Here is a 27,566-nt window from a genome sequence, read left to right as displayed (position 1 = left end):
AAGAACTTCAGTACATGCAATAACAAATACCTTTGTCAAATAGTGTGAGAAGTTTTATGTTACACAACAAACCCATCAGGTGTAACCATGGAAAAATGAGAACTAAAGCACAGGGAAAAATACAGGTTTAGCTGAAAGGATACAGGAAAATCTTTTCGCATATGAAATGAACTCTCGAAGCCTTTGCTGTTGATGTGTAGAAGTAGTAATACATGCTTAAATGGGCACTTAGTGCTTGGTAGTTTCTGTAGGTAATACAACTGTTGATACCTTATGTATGCAAACACTGAAGAGCTTTTGTGAAAGAAAGTAGCAATGTATTCTAAACTGACTTGAATAAATGTAACAGCTAAAGCAACAACAGGATTTTGAGGATGGAAAAGAACTTATAGCTGGAGAAAGTGGATTTCTGTAGAGGTCTTGAATCCATTTCATCTTTGGCATCTCTGTTTAGAAGGATTGAGGCAATTGATTGGTGATGCCAAAGTCAGATGTTACCGAAGTTCAGTCTCTTGAACTGCTTGGAAGTTATTTGGCCATGTAGAATTCCTCAATTGCTTTTTTCAGGTCAGAGCTGTCCTTCACTTCATATAATATCATAAAATCAGAGAACATCCTGAGTTGGATGGGACCCACAAGAATTGTTGAGTCCAACTCTTGGCTCTGCAGAGGACTACTCAGTAATCAAACCCTATGTCTCAGAGCATTGTTCACATGCTTTCTGAACTCCTGCAGCTGCCCTGGGGAGCTTGTTCCAGGGCCTGACCACCCTCTGGGAAAGAAACTTTTCCTAACACACAGCCTGCACGTCCCCTGATGCAGTTCTGAGCACAATAGAATTTAGCAAATATTACGTTCACATTTATGGAGTGCAAATTCTTAGCAAGAACACTTGGAGTACAACATAGATTGCTGAAAGGAAGATGTGGAAGGTACATAAGTGGCTTTTATTGTATTTGTATGCGGTGCATAATCTTAGTTGATGTGGATTTCTTTGGAGAACCTCTGTTTGCAAGCAGGCCTCAGACTTCTTAACCATCTTAATTATGAACGTAGAACCAACACCCATTCATTAATTCTTGGGTTTACTCGGCTTCAGTATGGACAAGTATCTTTGTCAATAAAACAACTAAGAATTAATAATTACTCTATTCTTGGCAACCCAAAATAATACTACATTTAATAGCATGCTTCACAATGGTTTTGCATGCTGAGATTGTTACCTTCTTGCTTCCTAAACACTGTGAAATATTGTTCAGATAAGAAGTGTAGTTGTGTACGGGAATAATGAAATTGAGCATTGGAGAGATGCAAGGAGGCCAATAGCAGTTCTGGCCCTCACAGACTGCCAGCAGGTTGTTCAGCTCAGACCTGTTGATCTGAAAGCTTACTGCCAAAGCGATTTATTGAAAGTTTTCTGAGTCAGTTACATGTGTATTCACTGCAACTGTAAGGCAGTTCCAGGTACTGGCACCACAGGACTCTTGTATTGCTGTGCAGAGAACTGTTGCTACCCTTCTGGTTGTTCGCAGGTTTTCACTTGTTCTAAACACTTAACCTGTAAGTGGAAGAGTAACAAAATACTCTTCTGTACTTCTTTAGTATATACATCCTCACTGTGATGCAGTATGTCTGAGGCAGGCTTCGATTCATGCGTCTGAGTGATGGAGTGATCGCTGCTGATCGACAGATCTTCTGTGCTGAGCACTTCCAGCCTTGTAAAGAAATGCATGACTTGGCACTTGTGGACTTGGAACGTGCCACCAGATTCAAGGTCTGAATTGTCAGGGCATACAGAAATGTAATACTTTATCTGCGGAGACTGCAAAATTATTGCATGATTTTCTACATCACAATTTTCAGTGTGGCAAGATAATGTTAGTGTCCATTGGTTTTGAGAGTTTGGATGTATATCAGATCTGTGTGGTGTTCAAATTATTATAAGACGTTGCTTTCAGAGGTGGTTTAAACCAAGACCCAGTGACTTGTTTTCACAGCCTGTATGGTTGTTGGAGATGCTCACAGCCTTTCTGTGAAAGGTGATTGAGCTACGTGAGTTGAATGCTTACAAAGCTATGTTATTTAATAAGGTTTGCATACAGGAAGGTTGAATCTCTCTTATCTCGGATATGTCACTTCTCTCCTGTGGTGTCTTATCTGACAGTGCTGTATTAAAAGCTGTCTTCAGATATATGTTTAAATTTGTGTTGTCACCAGAACACCAGTACTTTATCTGGGCATGGGAAAATTTTTAATTATAGGAAGGTGAAAAGGTCTTAATAAAACATTAGTATGTTTTCTAAAGGTCCTGTCTTCGCTGATGGGTCACTTCAGAGGGATATACTTCTACCCTGAATGTTTTGAATAACCATGCTGTGTTTTTCTTCAACAGCGGTGTTACGAACATAAGCAGTATAGAAATGGGCTGAAGTTTTGTAAGCAGATCCTTTCTAACCCCAAGTTTGCAGAACATGGAGGTAAGTTTTCAAATGGCACGTACTCACTTTTTTTCCCCATGCAGAAAATGAAACTGGCAATTATTCTCTTAAGTATATTATAGTCAACAATAAGTTATATTCAGTAAGCTTAAAAAATTTATATAGTACCTTATTGTTGATGATTTGCCCTTAAGGAGATTTTCTTCAAGTAGTAAAAGAAAATCATCCAAAAGCCCGCACGATGACAAACAGTCATGGCTGCTAAGGTTTGTGGTTTTAAAGTCTGATCTTACCAGTAGTTATAGCTTGCCATTCCTTATGCTGGAAGTCTTAATAGTCGCTAACATGATGCAAGCTTCTTAATACAAGTATGTAATGTTGAATTCACTTATCAGGGGACATTATTCACTGATGTGTAGGAAGTAGTGCAAGGCAATAGAAAGGGATTGAATAGTGCTGAACAGCACACAGCATTGTGTGCTTGCAGCCCGGAGGGCCAACTATATCCTGGGCTGCATTGAAAAAGGAGTGGTAAGCAGGGAGAGGGAAGTGATTGTCCCCCTCTGCTCAGCTCTTGTGAGGCCCCATCTGCAGTACTGTGTCCTACTTGGGGCCACCAGTACAGGCAGGACGTGGAGCTCTTGGAGCGGGTCCAGAGGAGGGCACTAAGATGATTAGAGGGCCGGAGCATTCTCCTGTGAGGAAAGGTTGAGGGAACTGGGCTTGTTCAGCTTGGAAGAGAAGGCTCCGGGGAGACCTCATTGTGGCCTTCCAGTACTTGAAGGGAACATATAAACAGGAGGGGAACGGCTGTTTATGAGGGTGGATAGTGATAGGACGCGGGGGAATGGTTTTAAACTGAGACAGGGGAGGTTTAGGTTAGATATTAGGTGGAAGTTTTTCACACAGAGGGTGGTGACACACTGAAACAGGTTGCCCGAGGAGGTTGTGGATGCCCCATCCCTGGAGGCATTCAAGGCCAGGCTGGATGTGGCTCTGGGCAGCGTGGTCTAGTGGCACACAGCAGGGGGGTTGAAATTAGATGATCTTTGAGATCCTTTTCAACCCAGGTCATTCTATGGACAGTAGGTATCCCTCAGCTCTGTGGTCTCGTTACTTCTGAAGGAATGGTCTCTTTGGAAGAGAAGGAAAAATTGTTTGTCCCTTACTATATTTTTACTGCTGAGTTGAGTCTGTCTGTCTTCTATCCAAAAATTTTCTTTGTGAACTAGGTTGGCACGGATGGGTTTGCAGAAGTCTCCAAGTGTTGTGAGTAGATGCTTGAGTGGTTTAAATTAGTATCTTCCCAAAGTGTTTGTAGAGCAGAAAGTTTTTAATGTCCTGCAAATAAAAAGCTTCTTTGCTTTGGCTGGAACTACTGAATATAACTTATTGTTATCTATGATACTCTTAATAATCTGCTAGTTTAATTTTCCCCTTGGAAAAAACACAGTATCTTCATGCTGTTAATTGAGTCCGAAGTTACATTTATGCTATAGAGGTAGTATGTTCAGTTGAAAATCTTACAGAACTGAATTACTGATACTTGTTTGATCTTTGTGTTTTTAGAAACCTTGGCGATGAAAGGACTAACATTAAACTGTCTAGGGAAGAAAGAGGAAGCTTATGAGCTGGTGCGCAGAGGCCTAAGGAATGACTTGAAGAGTCATGTCTGTATCCTTTTGGATGAGAGGTTTTGCTTATGAATGGGAAAGTCTTTAACTCTTTGATCTGTGGAACAAGAGCCGGTAGAGTTATGCTTCCAACTGGAATTTCAGAATTTGAAAGTGTGTCCAATATCTAAGAATGCTTAGTTTAAACTATCCAATAGGCAGTTGCTTTGCAGCTATTCTTGCAGGTGGAGGTAAATCAAAAGTTATTCTGGCTTGTGTTGTATATACTTGTTTTTATTGTTAGACCATGACTCTAAATTTCTTGGGGGCTGAACTGGGCTTTTAAGCATGTGATTTGCTTCAGAAGCTTTAGTAGTTGCGATTACATTGCTAAGACTTGTCATACGCTTAGAATGCAGGAAGCACATTGCTACAGTTGTCTAATCAAGCCCTTACTCAAAAGTGGATTTAAGTATGCTTGATGATCTTTCTCAGAGATCCCACTGCAGTTTCTTCCCCTGGTACATTAAAAATAGAGTTTACAACATACTGCAGGCACTCTATCCATGTGCGTGGTCAATAGTTCTGTATTTTCAGTCTGCTTTGTACAGCAGGGGAAAAGAATATAATGATTGCAATGATACTGTGTATAAAATGGCTTTGGAGCTTTTTACCAACTGCTTTTTACCAACCACTGCCACGATAGATCTGTTTTCTACCTGCTCAGTTTCAGTAGAATCCTTAACAGAATTTTCCAGGTTGGCATGTCTATGGTCTTCTTCAGAGGTCAGACAAGAAGTATGATGAAGCTATCAAATGCTATAGAAATGCACTGAAATGGGACAAAGACAATCTTCAAATCTTGAGAGATCTTTCTCTGCTACAGATTCAAATGAGGGATCTTGAAGGTTACAGGGTAAGTATATGTACTTACATGTAATATCAGCTTCTAGGGAACTGCAATAAAGGCTGCAAATTATTTCATGACACTTAAAAAAGCCACATTTACATTATGAAATACAGCATTAAAAGTATTTGCTCGGTATTTTGTGAAGACAAGTTATATTATTGAGCAATTTCTCTAACGTGTTCAGATTATTCTTCTTACATCTTAAATTATTCTTTTTTAATCTCACTGCAGGGTTGTTTGCTAACCTTTCCTCCAGTACAGCGTAATGCAGCCATAGATGATCCTCAGTCGTCTTATTGCATTATTTGAATTGTTGTTTGTATTATTTTTTAATTTGGTCGAGACAATTGTTGTGTGTTGAAGTTTGTTTCCTTTGATTCAAAGGAAACTTTTACATATGGAAAAGTACTTCTTAGTGCCGTTTGTTAAGTTTTGTAACACTGGAAACAGTACAGCTTAGGAAATTCCACAAAGCATCAGAATAAGGTCAAGAAAATGAATAGCTGCTCTTTTGCAGGAAACAAGATATCAGTTGCTTCAGCTCCGACCTGCACAACGAGCATCATGGATTGGCTATGCTATTGCTTACCATCTGTTGGAAGACTATGAAATGGCAGCAAAAATTTTAGAGGAATTTAGGAAGACTCAGCAGGTAAGAGGAAGTCGTGGCATTCCTGTGTGAATTGCTTCTTAAGCCAAAAAGGAAATACCGTTTCCCTTCATGATATGAAAACTTTATGCTGTTTTTTTAGTCAAATGAGTTAAATCCCAAATGAGTTCTGGAAAGCTGAGCTTTCTCATGCCTCTTTCCTGTGTAGACATCACCTGATAAAGTGGACTACGAGTACAGTGAGCTGCTGCTGTATCAAAATCAAGTTCTCCGTGAGGCAGGACTACATAAAGAAGCATTGGAGCATCTTTGTACCTACGAAAAACAGATCTGTGATAAATTGGCTGTTGAAGAAACTAAAGGTAATTACTATTCAAAGATGCATTTGAATGCATGGTTATACAATGGAATGCCTATACTGTCAGCTTTTTCCATCTTTTGGAATTTAAATTTAAAAACAAATTCTTAGTTTGATTTTTATATTTTTAAAACTGCTGTGGTAAAGGACAACCTGTCTTGCAGCTGTGCTGCGCCTGTCTTGTGTCTCTCCCAAGTATTTAAATCGTGAGCAGAGTGCAGACATGCTGTTCTGAAACTCTGGAGCTGATGAGTGTTTCAGACAGATAATTCTGAACTGGTGAGGTAAAATTCTGTTTGCATAGCATAGCCAGATCCTAGCTGCGCTAGGATTTAATGCTGGTCCTGACAGACAGGCCACATGCTGAAAGGACGAAATAATCTTAGAATCACTAAGGTTGGAAAAGACCTTCAAGATCGTCGAGTTCAACCATCCACCTATCACCAACAGTACTCTCTATACCATGTCCCTCAACACAAAATCCAACCACCTTCAGGGTCGGTGACTCCACCACCTCCCTGGGCAGCCCATTCCAGTGCCTGACCACTGTTTTGGAGAAGTAGTATTTCCTAATGTCCAGCCTGAATCTCCCCTGGTGCAGCTTGAAGCCATTCCTCTAGTCCTATCACCAGTTACATGAAAGAAGAGGCCGACCCCCAGCTCGCTACAACCTCCCTTCAGGTAGTTGTAGAGAGCAATAAGGTCTCCCCTGTGGCTCCTCTTCTCCAGACTGAACAATCCCAGCTCCTTCAGCTGCTCCTCATAAGGCCTGTGCTCCAGACCCCTCACCAGCTTTGTCGTCCTTCTTTGAACCTGCTCGAGGGCCTCAATGTCTTTCTGGCTGTGAGGGGCCCAAAACTGGACACAGTACTGGAGGTGCGGCCTCACCAGAGCTGAGTACAGGGGGACAATCGCTTCCCTGCTCCTGCTGGCAACACTGTTCCTGATGCAAGCCAGGATGCCATTGGCCTTCTTGACCACTTGGGCCAAGTAGAAGGCTTTTGATTTTCCTCAGTCACTCTTGCAATGCATGGAAATACTTTCCAGATGAGCATCAATCTCCAATGTAATCTTCTAGCATATAACAACCAAACAATATAATAATGTATGTTATCATTCTGAAATTCCAATAGTGAAATGCAGAAGTTGGATTCTTTCAGCTCTACTGACAGGTACACTTGGAATATGCCTTATTTCTCTTCTGCTTGATGCTGTGCATCCTTCTCTCACTGTTTAAGTAAAAATTCCGACTTACCGAGTTACTGTTAGTTCATAGCCCACACTGGAAACTGACTTCTTTGTTTTTCTCTTGAAATAGAACGAGGACCTTAGTGTAGAATGATGATGTTTTGCCCCTTGTGTATAATATTCTAGTCCCTCCCATTTGCAAATAGCAAAGCATTGTAAAACACAGATTTTCATTGAGAACTAGGAAATGGAATTATGTTCCAACTCCAGCACTGGGGAAGATGCTACGTATATCAAGATCTAGACCTTACCTTTAATGACTGTATCATATATTGAATAATCACTGAAAGAAAACTTGCTTGCATCATCTTGAGAATTGATTTAAAGCACTGAAGTTTTGTTAGGTACCAGTCTGAAGATTTATCTGCAGCTCTGTACATGTGACATACCGTGTACTACTTCTTATTCCCTGTGCTTAAAATAACCAGTGAGAAAAAACATGTGCATCTTGCTTTTAAGATTAAATTTTCAAGTCAGTTTCAAGAGTTAATGGTGGCTGAATCACGGAATCTTATATTAAGCGCACATATTTTTAAAGTAAAAGTTTATCTGTCAGCTGGTTTGTGATACAACTATTTCTTTTTTTGCTTAGAAATTAGGATCTACGTGAGTTGAGAATTATCTATCTTTTTGCTGTGGAGTTATTGATATTACACTGCTTCAATCTCCTGTTACCATAACTAAAATTTCTTGTGTTTCACACAGGAGAACTCCTGCTTCAACTTGGCAGACTTGAAGAAGCTGTTGATGTCTACAAAGGATTGCAAGAAAGAAATCCTGAAAACTGGGCCTACTACAAAGGCCTAGAAAAGGCACTTAAACCAGGTAATGATTTGATGTACTGTAGTGAGGAAGTTGTAACAGCAGCAACATGGAACGGCAGTCATCTCAGTGTGCAGTGTTGAAGGAGAAGAATTACTTCTTAATTATCAGTTCTGATTTATAGTTTTTCTTGTACTGTTATCTTAATCTCGTGCTGTAGGTAATACAGGTTTTGGAAAAAGGCATGATAACAATAAGACCGGAATCCTTCTGTAAGATGAGAGATACAGAATTATAAACACTGTTGGATGGGGGATTTAGAGGTACTTAATACTTGAAATCACGTAGTACTATAAATGAAGGAAGTGTATACTCATTTGTTGCTATCTATTCTGATTGCTTTTAACCAGATGTAAATGTTTCCTTTCTCTTTCTTCTGCCCTTTACCATTCTGACAAAAAAAAAAAAGTAAACTGTTCTATTTTGTTCCAGCTAATATGATGGAGAGGCTAAAGATTTATGAAGAGGCCTGGACTAAATACCCGAGGGGACTAGTTCCAAGAAGATTACCATTAAATTTTTTGTCAGGTAAATGCATTTTTGCTGAGTGGCTAATAATCTACACTAGTGCTTCCTTCTTAAATGCTCATGTTCTAACAGCACTTGTACACAATTGAGAAGTAATGTGTGATAAAACAAAATCAACAGGTCTTTTTCCTCTCAAGGTGAAAAGTTTAAGGAATGTCTGGACAAGTTCCTAAGGATGAATTTCAGCAAAGGTTGCCCGCCAGTCTTCAATACCTTACGATCATTATATAAAGACAAGGAGAAGGTAGGATTCTTTTTTCATATGATGTCTTTTAATAGATGTTCTGCACTAAGGAGATTAAAAAAAAAAACAACACAAAACAAAACTTTTTTTTCTTCATCCTTGTCTGCACTGTTGTGTATTATGACCTAGGATATCTAGAACAATTAAAAAAAAAAAAAAACAAACAAGCATACATAGCCTAGTGCCCATTTGGAGAATGCAGAAAACTAAGACTTAATAATTAAAAACTTTATACAGTTTAACTGAGGGGAGCTTGTTTGTTTTTGTTTTGTTTTTGTTTTTTAACTGAGACCAGGTATGTTTCCATGTGTCTGACATTTTAGGTTGCTGGAGAATTCTCTGCCCAAAAATAACTAGTTTGGGGATGGCCAGGTAGCTCAAACTGGAAAGATACAGCATCTTGCCCACAGATTTTATTGTTTTGTTTTCTTTTTTTTGTCTTGTCTTGCATGTGTAGGTGGCAATCATTGAAGAGCTGGTGGTGGGTTATGAAACCTCCCTAAGAAGTTGCCGGTTATTTAACCCAAATGGTGAGTGCTAAACTGGCATGCTTGAAATAAGTTGTGCCTGGTATAACCATTGTGACCATTCAGAGGCAGAGAATCAGTGAAGTGTGAGAAAACTGAAATTGTTTTTCCTTCTTGGCCAAAACAGAACCATACCACAACCATCCTTAAAATGGATTTCAGCTGTCTAATTTTAAGTCTCTACTCATATATCTAGTTACCGTTTCTCTTGCAGTTTTGAGTTCAAGTATCCTGTTGTCAAGACTTGAATTGCATATTCTTCAGGAAACTGAAATTTGAAAGCTAGTGTTATATTAATAAATAACAAAGGAATCGATGCTGATTTGGTAGCACAGTCTGCAGAGATTTTTCCTGTTCAGAGTTTGTGGTGTGATGGTGTCTGTTTCGTGTTGATCTTTTGTTTCTTTGTATACTTGTTCTTTGGGAGTTGAAATCCTTTTCCAGGTTATGAATGTAGTTTTGTTGCAAGGCATGGTTCTACATTCACAGAATCCAGCCTCTGTAGCATCCTCTCTGATAGCTTTATGTTTCTTTAGTTACCGTCATAACCATGTTGAAAAGAAAATACCTAGGAAAGATTTTCTGCGTAAAATATCAACAAAAGGTGGTCTTGAAATTTTAGTAGGTAGGTTGTAATGGTATAATAGTTAAGATAGCATGAATGACGGCATAAATGAAGATCATTAAAGACATCTTTAATGAAGCTGTAACCAGCTGTTCCCTCTTTGCAGAAATAATGTAATGCTTCCTTTAGAAGTTGCTTTAGCTTTCCATTTAATGTAATGCTCAGGCTACAGTAATGGAGACTACTCAGTAGCTTTTTAAATTTGTCCAGGCATTTCAAACACACGTGCTTCTCCATTTGAGGAAATAACTTACTGCAATTTCAATTAAATATTTGCTGTGATGCTAAATTTCATTCAAATAAACAGTATTCTTCCACCCTAAAGTGAATGAGTGTGTACAATTGCTTGTTAAGCTATATCCTATCTTGTGACTGGACCAGAATCCACGTGTTTTTTTTCCCCTCTCCCTGCAAAACAAAAATCAAGTGGGTATAACTTTTCCAGCAGTGTTGTAAACTTAAAGCACAACTCTCTAGTTTTCAAAACTGACTTTTGAAAAGCAGTTTTCGTAGGATGTGCTTAAATGAACTGTGACAATTAATTTGTCAAATGTAGAGATAGAAAAGCCTTTTTAAAGCTGTCAACAGACAGTTTTATTTGAAAATAATCAACTTTTTGGGCTGAAAACATCAAAATGCTGTAAGTGCTGAAATGCTTTATGTCATTACTGTGCAGCACTTGTGTTCAGCAGGACTTCTTGCTTTATCCTTCACCTAAAAGCAGTATTCAGCGAGAACTTGTGTTGTGCACCTCAGTTCTGCTCATCTGGCTGTCTCGATTAAGGGGCTAGTTGGATCCAAATACAACTCTTCTGACCCACCAGTTCAGGCTTCCTTTCATTGAAAATCATGGTGTGAGAATAGAAAACTGTGCTCAACTCTTGTCTAAACAGACTTAAAAGGTGTTGAGCTTAACTGGAGTTTGGAAACACTCCCAGGTGCGGTGTGGCAGCCTGACGGAGAGGCACAATTAACTTCAGCATCTACATATGTAGAATTTTTCTCCTGCCATGTTATCTGAATAAACTGAAGCAAAAAAATCTCACTCATTTTTTTCTTACTGTAGATGACGGTAAAGAAGAACCTCCGACCACTTTACTTTGGGTCCAGTATTATTTGGCTCAACATTATGATAAAATTGGGCAGCCATCGCTGGCTCTAGAATACATAAATGCTGCTATAGAAAGTACTCCCACTTTGATAGAGCTGTTCCTTGTGAAGGCAAAAATCTATAAGGTAAGTTTGGCTCACACTTGGTGATCCCTGGCTAATCTTTTGGCTTGATGAAAAGATCACACGTGTTTACACTTCCTCGATATTGAGGGAACATCAAAATGCTAGGTTTGTCTTAAGCAAGATGCAGAGAATCCATGGATAATGTTTGAGTGGGTTTTAGTGAGTTCTTAAAGTATAGATTATTGATGGCCTGGTTGGGTTTTTCATTCTGTACGAATCAGCCCATTTTTAAAACTCAGTAAAGGAGGAGCGTACTGCAAATGTACGTTGTCAATTTGCAGTTAGGTTTTGAATTAAAAAATCACACTGCAGAATGTAGTTGATTGAATACACACCCTTATTTTCTTAACTGTTTAAAACTAATTCCTCAGCTGCTGTGCGGTATTCTATGAAAATGGGATTAACCAAAGTGGTTTTCAGTGAACTTCCTGTGCTGAAAGACCTTTGTAACTCCAAAAGAATGGAAAGTAGTTACTTTCTTTTTTTTTTTTCCTTTAAGGATCTGTTGCTTTCCTAAGGAAAGCCATTTATAAGGAAATGTATAAAAAATTAACTAGTTATATTAATGCAGTGAGTGGAGAAAATGTACACATTGTATACATACTGAGTTTAATTTGCTTTTTTTTTCTTTAAGCATGCTGGAAATATTAAAGAAGCTGCAAGGTGGATGGATGAGGCTCAGGCTTTGGACACGGCAGACCGATTTATCAACTCCAAATGTGCAAAATACATGTTGAAAGCAAACTTTATTAAAGAAGCAGAGGAAATGTGTTCTAAATTTACGAGGGTTGGTTGCATTTAACTATAACTCTTTGGAATAACATAGGCCTAATCCCTTACGGAGTCTTGTGTTAATTTTCCACTTAACGTTATTGCAATCCTTAGGTTCTGTTTCAGATGAAATATGGTTTCTTGCTTTACTGATTATTGTACTCAGCATCATGGTTTGAATTACGAAGCATAATTCTTTAGAATTAAGGGAAAACAGTGTTAAAGCATTTTGGCTTTTTTCTTTGCCAAGCAGGGAAAATACAGGATGCCCTTTCTGGATGAAAATTCTTTGGGTTTAATACAGATTCTATAGAATCATTGAGAGAAATTTTGAAGTAGCTTACATCGAGGTTCTCACATAATACGTTAAGAATAATCAAACATCCCTATAAATAAGAAATTCCTGTAAAGAAATTCTGTGGCTATGAGATGTGTCTTCCTAAAATGCCGACCAACTTTCATCCCCAGAGCCACGTTTAATAGGCATAAAGGGAAGCTGCACATGGTATCTTTTTGTTTGCATCTGCTTACTCTGTCAGTTGTCAGGAAGAGTTTGCACTGTACAGATTACTGAATTTCATGCATCAGCTTTTGTCCCTGCCTAAACTATTCTAATAGGTTTGATGTCTCATAGGTTAGTTACTTTTTACATTTATTTATCTTGCTGTTGGTATTTTATAAGAACGAAAGTCAAAATAGCTTGATGTCTTTTTCAAATAATAGGCTTGTTTAGTACTGGCCCTATCGTTCATGTCTTATCCCATTTTTCTCTTTGTTGAAGACTAAGGAAAACCTGTAGTCCGGTAGTGTGAATGTGGGCAGTTAGGAGGGAAAACAAAGGACTTTTTTTGAAAAAAAAAATTTTTTTTGGGTGTGCAGGCAAACACTGGATGAGGCTTAAAGAAAAAATTATATAAGCTCAATAGGTTTGCATGTTTATGTGTAAAGGTGCAAAATTACTCTGAATCCAGTCCTACCAACTTCTTTCCATGCCTTCAGCAGCTTCAAGATATGTCAGAAAAGCAAGCGTAGTTGCCCAGAATGAAACTTCAAAAATATAACTTGATGATGTTGCCCTTTTTGGTCTTTGTCTTCTTTTGATCTTGTTTCTACTGCTCCAAGTACGAGCTTCTTAAAAAACAATTCTAATAGTCCTAACTGAAAAATACTGAAAGTGGGACCTGGACAGTTTTTCTCATTTCTTGTTGCTCAAATGAGACTCATTTCAAGACTGGCTTTCTCTTTCTTTTGGAGCATTCTCCACACTCTTACATTTGAATATTATCCGTGATGTTCTCAGCCTTGGCTCTTGGATCGTTGTTGCATAGCTTGCTTTTAATTTATTTTTTTTTTTCCATGACTGGAGTGAACTTTGTGAATGGCTGAAACTGGTGTTAAGCTTGAAAGGCACATCAATTCTACAGATGTATGGAAGCATATACAAATACCAGATAAGAAAGACAGTTGTGAGCATTTCTGAATCAGAAATCATCAAAACTACTGGTACTGCTTTGCTTTACCAATGCGATAGACTTGCATAGAGTATTAAAAGCAATTAAATGAATGCCTTTCCTATCCCTCAGGTGAGGAACTATCACAGCTAAGTGGTCACTACGTGGCTATTCGCTGAATGTTTGAGTCTTCTGAAAATAGAAGCGTAGAGGGCAGTATTCTTCACTTTGGAGACCTGATTAATGGACAAAGCAAATCCATCTTGCTGATTGCTTGAAGCAGCGTTGTGGGTGAAGGAAACAGACAGTGCTGTAAAAATATGGGACCACAGAAATGAAAGTGGTGCAGCAAAGCTTACATCGGCGTGCAAATGCACAAAAGGAATAAATTAATGTGTATTAAGGAATAATTTGTATTATGGCAACGTTGATATTTTGAGGACCTCACTTTTGAAATTTAGCATTACCTTGGCCTTTTTACTTGCGCTTTTCACTGATTAACTAATTGAGATGTGTTTTTAACAACGCTGTTTTTGCTTGTAGGAAGGAACCTCGGCAGTAGAGAACTTGAACGAAATGCAGTGCATGTGGTTCCAGACAGAATGTGCGCAGGCTTACAAAGCAATGAATAAATTTGGAGAAGCACTTAAGAAATGCCATGAAATCGAGAGAGTATGTATCTAGTCAAACTGGCTAGGTTGCAAAATACTAGCTGAAATTTACGTTGCTAATATGTTTCCTTTTTGAGCAGTAAGTGTATACTTCATGTAGCTCTTGGAGTGATTTTTGTTTCTTGTTAGACACTGGGGAGCTGATAAAAAGGATATTTTCACCTAAAAATTAGATTGCGGTGTGTTAGAGTATGTGAAGTATTGTAAAGATCCGGGAAGGAACAGAAAACTGTCAAAAACAGGCTTTATTAATTTTATTCTAGCATCTTCTCCTTTAAAAGTAAATACTAAGACTAAGCTACAGATTAAAAAGGAAACAATTAGAAATATAGAAACTTCTGAAAGTAGAAAGTGTGTCCAAAATCAGAAGGATAAAACCTTGCGCATCAAATGCAGATCCACAGTAAGCAAACAAAAAAAGTTTGGGATGTGCGAATTCCCAAAACAAAACAACCACCACCACCCACAGCCAGATAATGTTTTGCTTGATTTTCAAGCAGGTAAGTCTATTAACATGACAAGATAGCTGAGGGTGTAAAGTAATTGGAAAGGAGGAGTAACAGGAAGCTATGCATCTTTTCAAAAGGAGATTGTTAAGGTTTCAACACTGATGCTTCTCTGCTGGCAGAACTTATTTGTATGTATATTCACATGAAATATCAAAAACGTGATTCCCAAACAGTGGCCAAGACCACGTTCTGTTGGCACAAACCTTTTAAAGAAGTGTGTCTAGCTGGGGAAGGAGGGACTAGAAGAACACTTTGCCTGTCTGTGATTGGTGCTAGGTCCTGTGTGAATTACTGCTGCTTGGGAAAGAAATTGCGGAACAGAGTTCCAAAAACTGTGCTGGTGTAGAGGACTGGCTGAAAACTGGCTGAAAGGACTAACAGTTGGGAATTACTTTTCCTTTCGTCATGTAAATCCATAGTTTACATCTGATTGTCACACAATTGCTTTTCTTAAAAATGAGCCAGTAGAACATAAGCTGTGGAATGGCTTCTATATGAGGACAGCGCACTTAGCTTGTCACTCTTAGTATTTCATCCTCAGTTTGAGAAGCAGCAACCTCTCAAGAGATCATAAATACATTGAGAAGTTGAAGATGGGAATGACTTTTCACTCAAACAAAAGCATTGGGTGACACTGAGGAAGCAGAACAAGAGAAAGTACTTTTTCATGCCACGTGATGTGGAATTCATTGCCAAAGTAGTTGATGGAAGTCAGAAGTATAAAGTGAAAAAATAAAATGAGTTAATAGAGGAAAAATTCAAGTATCACTTATTAGCAATAAAGGCAGGATCTTCTCTTAAACTTCACGTTGTCAGAGGGTAGTTACAGCTGAGGTGCTGTGGGTTGGATGATTTGGTTCTGACCTAGGATGTTGTCTTTCTTTTTTTTTTTTTAACCATTACATTTTTGGCTTTTTTTAATTCTCACTTCAAAAAGTTAGTGTCAACAGCAGTCTACTAAATTATTCTTTTTGGAGGGGAGGGAAGCGGGTCAAGTCAAGTTTTTTAGTATCCGATCAATGCTTGCTAAATGATGTTATGTTGTGTTAGCATTTTGTAGAAATCACAGATGACCAGTTTGACTTCCACACTTACTGCATGAGGAAGATTACTCTTAGGTCTTATGTGGACTTGTTAAAGCTAGAAGATGTACTTCGACAACATCCATTCTACTTCAAAGCAGCACGGATTGCCATAGAGATATATTTGAAACTTCACGATAATCCCTTAACAGATGAAAATAAAGAGCACGAGGCTGATACAGGTATTCAACCTTCAAGATTTATTAAAGTTTCACTAATTAGTGAATATTTTAAGAAGGTCCAACATTTTTACAGTTGCTAACTGTAAGTTTCTTATTGTAACCGAATAGAAGTTACCCCACAAGGTAAGTTGTCCTGGAAGTAAAAGTAAATATTCTACTGAAAGCTCAACTAATCTAAGTTTTTATCTAGTATGAGAAAACTGTGTTTTTTGTTTTTTTGTAGTAACAGTTGTAATTCTTAAGTAAAAGCATTTCTGTTACGAAACAGCTGACAAAACGTTGAATTCTCATGGTTGTTCATCTGCAACAGGTTGAAGAAAAAGATAAATAAAAATTGGCATGCGAAGAAATGGCTAGCATAGATTACATTTAGTCATCTCTTGCTGTTAATTTAAAAGTAGTTCAAGTCTTTAATTTTCTTTATTTTTGGCCCTTCATATTAGAGGGAGAGTAGCTTATCTGGTTGTGGCTTGGGGCGCTTCTAGTGGTATGAGTAATGCTTTTGAATACTTAGAGAAGAACTTGTCAAGTGTGAAGATTTCCCATTTTGTGTTCATTTATGTGGATTTGGGTTCATATTAAGACGAGTAGAAGCGTTACAGAATTTCTCGTAGCTGCTTTCGATGCATTTTCAACGAATTCTCCATGCTCTAATTGGAGGGAGGGCAGGATCTGAGTATGAGATAAATGTAAGGTATTGGTAGGACATTAAAAGCAAAGCTAGAGCTTTCTACATCGAAGTATGACTATTTCAGCTCATTTTCGTTACGCTATTTAGTACCTTAAATGTAACTTCTCTGTTATGTGATGCCTAAGGAAGAAATCAGTTTGTCTTGGTGTGCGCTTTTATTCCTGACACTGAAGTCATTCAGTAATGACTTGGTCTTGCCGTCAGCTTGCTCTAGTCGTTCAAACCCCTATTGCCCTAATTTCACAAATGAATCAATGATGAAATAATAGTGTAGACTATAAATAATCTGTTTAATAAACTTTTACAAATGTAATAGCAGCATCACTAGTTAGTAGATGTGGTTTAAAAGTCAATGGCATCTGACACGGGTTAACACTAGGCATCAGTGTTGTCTGTTTTGCCTTTTGTATCTATACAGCAAATATGTCTGATAAGGAGCTGAAGAAACTACGAAATAAGCAGAGAAGAGCACAGAAGAAAGCACAGCTGGAGGAGGAGAAGAAGAATGCTGAGAAAGAGAAGCAACAGAGGAATCAGAAAAAGAAGAAAGATGATGACGATGAAGAAATTGGAGGCCCGAAAGAAGAACTTATTCCCGAGAAATTGGCCAAGGTGCTTACTAACGTTGCATTAAGCAGTCAAAATTTATGGAAAAAGTTGCCGATACTGAGAAAACAGACAGCAGAAGTGCTCTACTCACGGTAGTATAGTATCCAAGTATTGATGGATCGAGTATCCAATATTTTCACATTGCAGGTGTGACGAATATTATTGGCTTTTGTGGGGTATACTGGAAGGCAGACAAAGTGAAATTTATAGCCAGGAAGCAAGTGACTTGAAAAACTTAACTACTCCCACTATATTGCAAGAAGAAGCACTCTAATTGTGATGCTCATTAAGTTTTAAGTGGTTTCATTGGCATGCTCTGGACCAGAGGATGTCATGGGATATCTCGTGAAAATCTAAGCTGTCCTCAAGTTCTAGGGAATAGTTGCAGCTGTATAGTCCCTTCCTTTGACGTATCTTTGCAAATTATATTCCATATTTAGTGTGAGAATCATGATTTAGAGAGCTCCAGATACAGTTGGTTGTTGGGGCTGAAATACCATTTCTGATATAGTTGGTCACTTGCAAACAGTTTTCCTGGGACAGTTGAAATCAGATTTCTTTGGTGGATGAGGCATCACTTTGGCGTTAAGCACGTAGCTTTGGAATGTGACTGGTGTATTTTAAACAGTTTTAAGTGTGGAGTTGTGACTCGCTTACACGGGCTCCTAGCAGCATGTGTTTTTATAATGAGAACTGATAGAGTCTATGATTAGCAAGAACTCTGTGAGGTGTCTGTCATTGTCTTCAGCGTTTCCTTGCACAGCTTAATGAAGCGTATTGCTTCAACATTGCAAAAGCATTACGAACAGACAACAACTTGTGTTTGTTGACAGTTGGACTAGATGACCTTGTAAGTCCTTTCCAACTTTGATTCTATGATTTTTATTAGAATTTACATAGGACAACGGAAGTTTCTCATTCTCATTATCCTCAGTCTTTTAATGCAAGAGGTCTGTTTGTAAGGAGTCCGAATAAACCGAATTTATTTGTGTTAAAGCCACACATTACTGGTTGTCCTTGTTAAGAGCCACTGACCGCTGTCAGTATCTAGTTACTTCTAACCCATCATTAATGTCTTAGGTGGGAATGTTGCCACGACTTGGCAGCTGTCCGGAACCTGCCTGCAGCTCACTTGAACAGACTCTGTCATGAACGAGCACAAACCAATTATTTACCGACATTTTAGGCCTGTGTGTGTAGCTTTCTGTACATTACTGTGCAGGTTCAGCCACAATTGTTGTTAACACTAATGTATGATAGAAGGCAAAGATGTATCTTAATAGGAAAATATGATTTGTCAGCGTCGTGAAGCAGTCAGAGTTGACAGTCTGTGTTCAGACACGGAGTAAAATAAGCAAAATGTATAACAGGTGCTAAGTATCACGTGCGTTATGGTTTGAGGGTAACCCTCTGATGCAACTTGACTTGTTAGAGAGTTAGTTAATGTCTTACTTATATGTCCTTCCTGGAATCTGTAGGTTGAAGCACCTTTGGAAGAAGCCATTAAATTTTTAACCCCCCTGAAGAATTTAGTGAAGAACAAAATAGAGACGCATCTCTTTGCCTTCGAGATTTATTTTCGAAAAGGTAGGTGAGAGTACTGGTGAAATAAAGCAGTGTGTTTGTTTGGATCCTAACATATGACTTGAAGAACCACGTGTTGATCTGTTGAGGAATCAGACGCTGTAGAGACGTAACAATTCATTGTGCAAACAACGTAGCCATTAGCATTCTGTGAAGAATGCAAAGTCGGAACGCTTGCTGATTATCTGGTTTCTTTGCTGCTCGTGTAAGCTATTGGACTATAGAACCAATTCTCCCAGCTTGCACTTGCCCTCGTTACTTGTTTGCATCACAAGTCTGTGGAACTGCACACCACGTAGAAGCGATGGACACTTGCTAATGAGTCCTTTGAAGTGCTCAGCTTTAGAATTCTGTTGACATCAGTTAAATATTATGCTTTATGAACTACTTCAAATTTACTTCCTAATTTAACAGGTCTAATAAACGTCTATTGCAAAAGAAATAGTTCCTGTAGAACACTCGCCTTTAATTTGTTCTCATCATTCTAATTCCAAAAGTTTTCCTGCAGCATAAGGTATTGTGTTTGAGCTACATTTTTTTTGACCATTTGCCAATTCTTTCTTTTCCAGAGAAGTTCCTTCTGATGCTTCAGTCTGTGAAGAGAGCTTTTGCAATCGATTCCAGTCATCCTTGGCTTCACGAGTGTATGATTCATCTCTTCAGCAGTGGTATGTATCTGTTGGGTATGACTTCATCTGTGTGTGCTTCCAGATGATGTCTAACCTACATACGGTCATTGGTTCTTAGTTTACAAACTGTTAGCGTAATTAATTCAAAATATTTAATAACGTTAGAAAGCTTTTCAAGCAACCGACTATATGTTAAATTAGGTTTATTGTAACTGTGGCTGGATTGAGTTAGTCTTTGAACAAGTGTTAGTACGTATCTTTACAACTGTGAGCAATGTGGTGAGTCCCTGCAAGAGTGAGAGAACAATTGGAAACTGCAGAATGAGTAACGTGGCTTCTCTGCTCTCAGCTTGTGTCAGTGTGTAAGGAGAAGGTTTAGAATCACGTCTTTTTTTTTGGTGGTAGACTGGAAGGCTTTTCTTCCTTCTCCAAAAGCGTTTCTTCATCTTGATGGCTAAAGGCCAGATATATTCAAGAAGAGACTTTTCTTGTCTCGGTCTTTGAGCCTAATAGGCTTTAATCAGCAAGACAGAGAATGTATTGGAGTAAATGGCTTTGGCTTTTTTCTGTGCATCAGAAGACTGTTTAGTTGAGCTTTATTCCAACCGGTCGTGGTTACTTACCTTATTTTATGCATCTTCCTTTGAGATATGTCCTTTTCAGTCATACTGATAATGTGAATATGATAAAAATAAAAGCATAAAGTAGATTTTACTGTGATTACCTCTGGTTAACTTTTTTTCCCACTTCATTAGTATCTGAAAGTAAGGATCTGCCTGACGCAGTTAGAACAGTGTTAAACCAAGAGATGAATCGGCTTTTTGGAGCAACTAATCCAAAGAACTTCAATGAAGCTTTCCTTAAAAAGAACTATGACTCGCTGCCACATAGGTTATCAGGTATTTTGCCTTCTTCCTTTTCCCGCTCGGCTGCTTTACTTTCTTTGATCTGGCCGTGTCCTCTCGTGTACTGCGCCAGCCGTGTAAAGATGGCCTGTTCCGTGCAGAATGCTATCCCTCGCCTGGTTCAGAGTTGTAGAGTTTTCTAATACATCTCTTTGAAGAGACTGACTGTCGAGAAGTGTGCTGAGTACCCACAATCAAGTATTACAGTGTTATAGTGGGAAAGCAGGATGTAAGCCACCAAGGCGTCAGCATTACATTACTGTCGTGGCTCCGTGAGTCTAAACCTGGCCTCAGTGAATAGCGAGTTCATTGTTTGTCTCTTCTCTGACGTCCAAGTTCTGAGCACACGTTGTGTGAGACTCGGAGCTTCTGTTTGGTTGTGCCTTGGTTCTGTCCTACGATCGTGTTGTAACAGGTCTCAATGCACTCATTTCTTCCGTGCCCCAGTTTCTGCATGAAGGAAATAGGAGCGCTGGTGCTAGAAGGAACTGTGGTCTGCTGCAGCAGATCTGATGTGTTATCTTTGTTGCCCGTACAGTTTGCTGCCAAATGCTCCTATCCTGCAGGACAGAAGCACCTAGGTGTTTCAATACTGTGTCTAGCATTCAGTAACAGCTGCCCCCTAACTGCTCAGGTATCACACTGTAATGCTTCATGTTGTTTTATTTTGAACTGCTACTGTAGATCTACGGTAATATGCCTGTTAGTCACACTATCTCTATTTTATGTTTGCTTATAATAAATTTTTGGTCTTCCGTTGAGTGATGAGGCTTGTGTTTCTTCTTGTAGCTGCCAGAATGATGTACTATTTAGATCCTTCCAGTCAGAAAAGAGCGGTGGAGCTGGCGATGACCCTGGATGAATCCCTCATTAACAGAAATCTTCAGGTAACAGATATAAATTGTAAACTACTACTGCTTCTCTATCTACAAAAGCTTTGTTCAAGCTACAGAGGTAAGAGGAAGCTGAAATGATGACTGTGCTTTATGTTAGGGAGGTTGGGTTGTCATGTGAGAGAAAGGTCGGTCAGGGTCATCTGAACTGAAAATTTGTCCTTTTTGCACATGCAGTGTAGTAAATAGCTAGGCAGCACCAGAAATCATGTTATTTCTCCACTGGAAGCGCCCTTAAAAAAGAAATGTCTGAAGGGGTTTAGACATTTCTTGAAATGCGTTCTCATAAGCAAGGAAGTGACATTTGATTTGCAGTAGGGACCAAATGTCTCAGGGCACGTTGCAGATGTTAAATGGGATGTATTTGACTTCCTGTATATTCTAGTGTGGCACAGAGCTAATGCAAGGGAGCAAAGAGCTTGTTGAAGAGAACTTCAGAGCACCATAGCAAGGGGGACAAAGTGGTTACCCTCAACACAGAACAAATAGAAGCGATAGTAAATTGCAGAGGAGTGGGAAAAGAATAGTGTGTGAGGTGGAAGAAATGCTGATGAGCTCAGTTTCTCATGTTTGAAAATCAAGTTGGAAAAAAACCCACAAAAGCGGGAAACCTCCTTTTCCTCTTCTAAATCATTACATGGATACAGAAGTGCAAATAAATGTGAAGGAAGTGAAAAACCCAGATCGGTTCCGTTCAGTAGTTGCAGCCACGCACAGTAAGTCATGTACCCTCAAATGTGGGGAAAAAAGTTGGCACTGTCAGAAATGTGATCGCATAGAGTCGTGTTTATTCATTTAATGCATTCTTTATGTTTGAACTGTATTCCACGGTTCTTCCAATTTCTATCTGAAGGTGCGTTTACCAAAGCAAATTTTAGGAAAATATGGTGTATTTTCACAAACAAAAAGTGGGTCTGGAATATAAAAATCTGAATTTATGTTACGTTATTGCTTAAACGCTTAGCGTATCAAGATCTTGGGGAGGACCTCAATCAAGACACGTTTACTTGCAGATAAGCCTGCTTGCCAAGCAGTGAGAAACAGTAGTTCCAGGAAAATGAGGTATAGGTGACAAATGAGAATATTTACCTTCAGCTGAGATTTCCAGCTGCTGCTTAAGTCCCTTTAAAGCACGTAATTTCAAGTGAAGCTACGCTGCTACATCATGCTGCCACTAGCTAGAAAAAAGTGACTTGGTGGTGGTGGAAACCTGAAAACAGTACTTGGGATTTGCGTTTTGTTTGTGAGTGCTCAGATGAATGTTGAAGAGTCGGTAACGTTTCTTTATTTTTCTCTTTAATTAGACTTGTATGGAGGTATTAGAAGCTTTATGTGACGGTAGCCTTGGAGACTGTAAAGAAGCATCTGAAACTTACAGAGCAAATTGTCATAAGCTTTTCCCTTATGCTTTGGCTTTCATGCCCCCTGGTTATGAAGAGGATATGAAGATCACAGTTAACGGAGATAGTTCTGCAGAACCTGAAGAACTGGCCAATGAAATATGAACAACTGTATTGGAAAAAAATGACATTGGACCATATCTGGTGTATAATATTTTTGTCACGCACCTGCTGAATTGTTCTAACTTACACGGAGAATGGAAGGGAAAAAAACTGTTGCCTTCAAATAGTTTTACTTTTTTTTTTTTTTATCCTGCTGACAAAGTATATATATGAAATATCTAACATATTACTGGATATAGGTTGTTTGGTTTCTTAAAAATTAAAAGCTGCTAAAATTGAAGAAAAAAAAAAACAAACCCTCGTCCTTACCTACCTACCCATGTTTTTAAACTAATTTATATAAAGTCTGGAGGCGCGGAGCCTTCAGAGCAGGTGTGTGGCAGAAATATTACTTTAAATTTGTCTTGTGAGATTACTGTTATCTCAGACAGCAAAAATGCTGTTTTAGCACTGGATTCTTTCACTGAGCACAAAGAGTTGTTGGGGCTTTAGCATCTGACTGATTTTGATACGGGGATGATTCAGTCCATAGGAAGTATGCAATGTGAAATCGGAATACACAGAGAGAAACCCGCAACATACTTGTTATGTTGTGGATGCTGGGACATACGGATACCAAGCAGAATTAAGAAACATAGTGTGTTCAATAAGCTTGTTGCGTCTCTGAAATTCACTGTACACGATCAGTTTGGTGTTCTTGCACCACAGTTTTTAACCGAAGGAACCAGTCGAATCGATATCTCTGAATGAAAGACGGGAGGCGGGGTGGGGAGAACGAATGACGTCGCTGGTTTTGAGATGAACCTGTCTGAATAGGTCGGCCAAACTTTTTTAAAACTGTAATGCAAGAACCAAATAAAATTATGCACTGTGATGTGGCACCAACTAATTAGGAAAGATAGCATGCGTTTTTCACGTAGAGTGAAAGCAAAATGAGAACATACTATGGCTTGAAGTTGCAAAGAGGAGAACTCCTGACTACCGTTCTGACTGATCAAGAGACTAATAGTTTAAAACCTCAGCAGGCCTTGTTCACGTTATGCAGAAAAAAAAAAAAAGTGCTGCAGTTTAGATACCTCTGGAACTTTTCCACAGTGTCACAGGTTTGTAATACTTGAAGCCCTACATTTCTAAGAATATATTTCTTGCTCAGTTGTTTCAGGCAAGCCCAAGACTTTGTAACTTTTAAGGGGCCCAAGATTTTTTTTCAATAACAGACCAGCTTCTTATTCCTGCAGTTACAGATGTAATTTCCTTTGTCAAACATAAGGTACCAAATATGATGCAATAAAACGTTTTGAAAAACAATTGTGTCAATATTTAAACCAATCTCTGTTGTACTTTGAAAATGAATGGGTTCCCAGGAGCGCAGCTCAGGGTTGGCTTACTATGCTGTCCGGTTATGCTAATAATGTCACTGCTGATGGGTGGATGCTGAGTATAAAGTGCAAGCGAATTATGTGAATACTGAATGTCTGGCTAGTCCTATAACACAGAATGCTTTTCTGCTTGGCTTTTAAGTTCCACCGGTATTACGTTGAAGCTTATTTTCCGAGTTGAGCTACGTTCTGCTTGTCTACTGTGTTAATAATATAGATACGTCCTCGAATGTTGCTTTTTTTAATAGGTTTATCATAAAACAGAGCAGAAAATAAACTACAGCTTATAAAGTGAGTGCCTTCTTTGCTGCAGGAATTCAGTCAGAGAGTATCTGTCATGTGGATACACAGCCTTCTTCTTCCACGTAATAGATGTCAGTGATTGATGCGTACAGTTCAGAAATCTGGGAGGATTTATCGAGGTTTGTAGTTCTGTCAGTTTTTTCTTGTGCGTTCAGCAACACTTTCTTTTCACGGTTAGATGATCCTCTTGAATGTTTGTGGTGTAGTTCACGTTGAAAATATATGTTGTATTGCTGTATTTGTATATTTAATCTGCTGGGCTTTAAAGGACTAGAACGCCTGTAGAGCCTCTAACTGCTCTTTAATGTCTAGATCTCGGTCTTTTTTGTGGCCTGAGATGCTCGGACTGCATGTCTTCTGCAACCACTGGAGATGGTTCGATCTTGCCTTCGCAAGCTATGAGCTCTTGGCCTTGCCTCTTTGAGTATTGCTGCCGTTCTCTTGGCTTCCGATGCTTAGCTGGAGGCAGATAAATGCTCACTTTTCTAAACAGTTCGTGAATTGCATCAAGCAATTTTCTTTTTTTCAAATTGCGTTTTGGATGCTGCCTATAAGCGGGATTGTGTCCTTCACTTGTTCCCCGCCTGTTTCTGCATCGAAATAGATGAACTAAAAGCAAGATTGTTATCCTTCATGATGCCAGTGGGAAAGGACATTTCTACGGGCCTTCCAGAAACCTCCATCTACATATCTGTTACGGTTCCCCCCCAAGACTTCCAAAGGCATCCGTTGTGCTTCAGAAGGGGTGCTTTCAGATCAGAGGTTCCTCATTCCCTTCCGGAAGGCTGCTGTCTCAGGCAAGGAAGTAGAGAGTTTCCCTGAAGTAGGAATTGGATTCTTATTTCTTCACACATCTCAGGTGTGTGGTTGACTGCCGAGGAGGCGTTTATAAATAGAGCTGGAAACAAAGTTATAACCCGACTCAGCGGATCTTTTGTGAAGTAGCAGTACGGCGTCGTGCTGCAGTGAAAACTTCCCTTTGCATACTGAGATAAATGGCAGACGCTGGTGTTCAGCTGCAGTCAGAGCAATCTAGAACAGCTTATTAGTGGCAAAATTGGGTTTAGTATTTCACAGTTTCCCCTGAAGAAACGTTCTTTTGCAATAAGTGGAGCCACAGCTGATGGCATATGCCGTGGATATCGGTTTTTGGTTGTTGCTGGGGTTGGTTTTTTTGGGGGGGAGAGGAGAGGAGGGCTGGGACTTGAACAATAAATTTTCCTTACACAAGACTGCAGCTTGGGTTACTGCGTGCTGCATAAAGCAGTGTGAAGCGGACTTAAAATTTAAGTAATTAAAAGAGGTGGTAAGATAATAGGGAGAGCAGAGCGTTCAGGCACATCAGGCGGTATGTGCGTACAAACAGGTAAAATATTCTCAGAAGGAACTACTCGGTAACAAATCTTTCTTCTTTGCATTTAAAATGCCTTCAAAGCCTCTGCATCTCCTAAGGTTACACTTTTTGGATGAGGTCTTAATGCTGACATGGCTGCAGGGAGATAACGTTCCCGGTGTCAGCACAGAATGAAGTCTCGCTCAGTTGTTCCCCTAGCGTAAGGAGAAGGGTCTGAGTTTCCCAGCAAGATCTGCAGGGCTAGATGAGGTACGCACTATTAGCCTAGCAGACCTTTCTTGAGTATTTGATGAGGTGCGTGTTGTTAGCCTAATAGATTTTCCTTTAGCGTTTGGTTTGTTTTTACAGGTTTGGAGGTGCTCAGCTGTACAGGAGCCCCTGAACGTTGGTGTAACACCTTATTGGAGTTGTTTTTATATACAGAAGGGAAACGCCAGTGAGAGCAGGGTGAGATGGGGCCTGGGAAACTCGAGGTGCAAACGCAATCTCGGTATCATGTGAGAAAGTTCCAATGTACAAAATGTAAGGACTCGGTCTTGGGTTACGCCTTCGAGGGCTTGAGCAGCGGTGCCATTGTTCGCGTAGTGCTAGCACCCCGTATGCCACAGCTGCACTTCAGACATTTGCCACTAATGCTAAAACATCTGATAAGGTAATCCAGCTCAGTGTACCTGAGTAAAAAATACTTCTTCCCCTTTTCGTGATCGCTTTAAATGTTTTGTAAGTGTTCTGTACTGGCAGCTAGCTAGCTTGAAAATCTTTTCCCCGTCTTCCCTTTCTAGGAAGTTTGCTCTAAAAACGCGGTTTGTACCTGATGGGTAATGTAAAATAGCTCCTACTGTATGGAAGTACAAGTTGTGCTCGCCTGGTAACAAAGTATAGCCTGACCTGCTGCTTTGGGATGCTGTGGAAGAAGGTGTTGCAGATGTAGTCTATTTCGATGGCAGTGTCAGGGAGGAACGGAACAGCCCGTGAGCCTACTGGCAGCGGATGCTGCTCCAGGTGGAAGAAGATGGTTGCTGAGGCTGGGAATGACCATTGCTTCAAGGAGCGTTCTGGTTACGAACCGCTCTTTGGTGGTGGAAGGAGCAAAGAGTGTACATTTTTCCTACAATCATGGTCATGTTATTGTGATACTTCCTGGAAATTTAAGCTGCACGTGCCAGTTTCACAGCCTTTTTTGGGGCAGAGACTCTTTGTTGGAGCACACAGCCGGCGGTGAGAACGGCCAAGAGAAGCTGATACGGCATCTTGGCAAAAGGAGACTGAAGGGAGTTACGAGGAGGCAGCGTAATAGAAATTCTGTTTTAGATTAAGCATCAAAGTAGGGTTGGTTTTTTTTGTTGTTGCTAGAATGATTACTGAAAGTGTAAATAATATAAATGCAGTCTCCTGTGTCCTGGAAGCTGTACGTGTATATTACTGCTAGAGCGGTTCAAGCAAAGAGTAGCATGTTCACAAAGATGTATGTTGGTCCCCAGGTAAATCGCGGCAGAAAACCCAGAGATTGAAGGTTATATAATTTACAAGGGACCATAACAATGAGTATTTCGAGGTAAATATCACTAGAAAATTCAAAGCATCTTAGAATAGCTTTCCTAAGATGTTTGTTGTTTTAATCGAAAATGTTACATCTGCTAATTGTTCATAACAAAAGGCAAAAAGTACTTCAACAAAATACTTCTGCCTGGCACTGCCCATTCAATATCTACCTCTACTAGTTCTAGCCTGGTTCATCCACTGCATAATTTTAGCCATTTAGCACATAACGTATGAAAAAGTGTCATTTGCCTTGTTGGTGAACAAATGTATGACGATGGATACGTTCAGTTATAAAATGTAATGCAATAAACCACGAATTTAGCGAAAGTCCTCTTGTTGGTTCAGTGCGGCAGCATATTTATTGCTTCATTGCTGATCCATTCAAAAAC

General features: G+C 39.3%; 1 protein-coding gene across 1 annotated transcript in view; it reads left to right on the top strand.

Annotated features, from left to right (window-relative positions):
• The window catches only part of NAA15 (N-alpha-acetyltransferase 15, NatA auxiliary subunit), a 37,971-nt gene extending 10,467 nt beyond the window's left edge, over window positions 1-27,504 (top strand). Inside the window, exons 2-20 of the mRNA XM_090138653.1 lie at window positions 2,393-2,477; window positions 4,008-4,112; window positions 4,810-4,967; window positions 5,479-5,613; window positions 5,780-5,933; window positions 7,883-8,002; window positions 8,432-8,527; window positions 8,665-8,771; window positions 9,229-9,301; window positions 10,990-11,159; window positions 11,794-11,946; window positions 13,925-14,053; window positions 15,612-15,825; window positions 16,935-17,128; window positions 18,604-18,712; window positions 19,279-19,377; window positions 20,094-20,237; window positions 21,033-21,130; window positions 22,441-27,504. Coding sequence (XP_089994779.1) covers window positions 2,393-2,477; window positions 4,008-4,112; window positions 4,810-4,967; window positions 5,479-5,613; window positions 5,780-5,933; window positions 7,883-8,002; window positions 8,432-8,527; window positions 8,665-8,771; window positions 9,229-9,301; window positions 10,990-11,159; window positions 11,794-11,946; window positions 13,925-14,053; window positions 15,612-15,825; window positions 16,935-17,128; window positions 18,604-18,712; window positions 19,279-19,377; window positions 20,094-20,237; window positions 21,033-21,130; window positions 22,441-22,641 — 2,544 coding nt within the window. The 3' untranslated portion in view covers window positions 22,642-27,504. The remainder of the gene's footprint in view (window positions 1-2,392; window positions 2,478-4,007; window positions 4,113-4,809; window positions 4,968-5,478; window positions 5,614-5,779; window positions 5,934-7,882; window positions 8,003-8,431; window positions 8,528-8,664; window positions 8,772-9,228; window positions 9,302-10,989; window positions 11,160-11,793; window positions 11,947-13,924; window positions 14,054-15,611; window positions 15,826-16,934; window positions 17,129-18,603; window positions 18,713-19,278; window positions 19,378-20,093; window positions 20,238-21,032; window positions 21,131-22,440) is intronic.
• Window positions 27,505-27,566: the final 62 nt, after the last annotated feature.

Source organism: Phasianus colchicus, chromosome 4 (genome assembly GCF_987193195.1).
Source record: "Phasianus colchicus chromosome 4, bPhaCol1.hap1.1, whole genome shotgun sequence".
Taxonomy (NCBI): domain Eukaryota; kingdom Metazoa; phylum Chordata; class Aves; order Galliformes; family Phasianidae; genus Phasianus; species Phasianus colchicus.
Note: the sequence above shows the minus strand (reverse complement) of the source record. Positions and strands in the feature narration are given on the sequence as shown.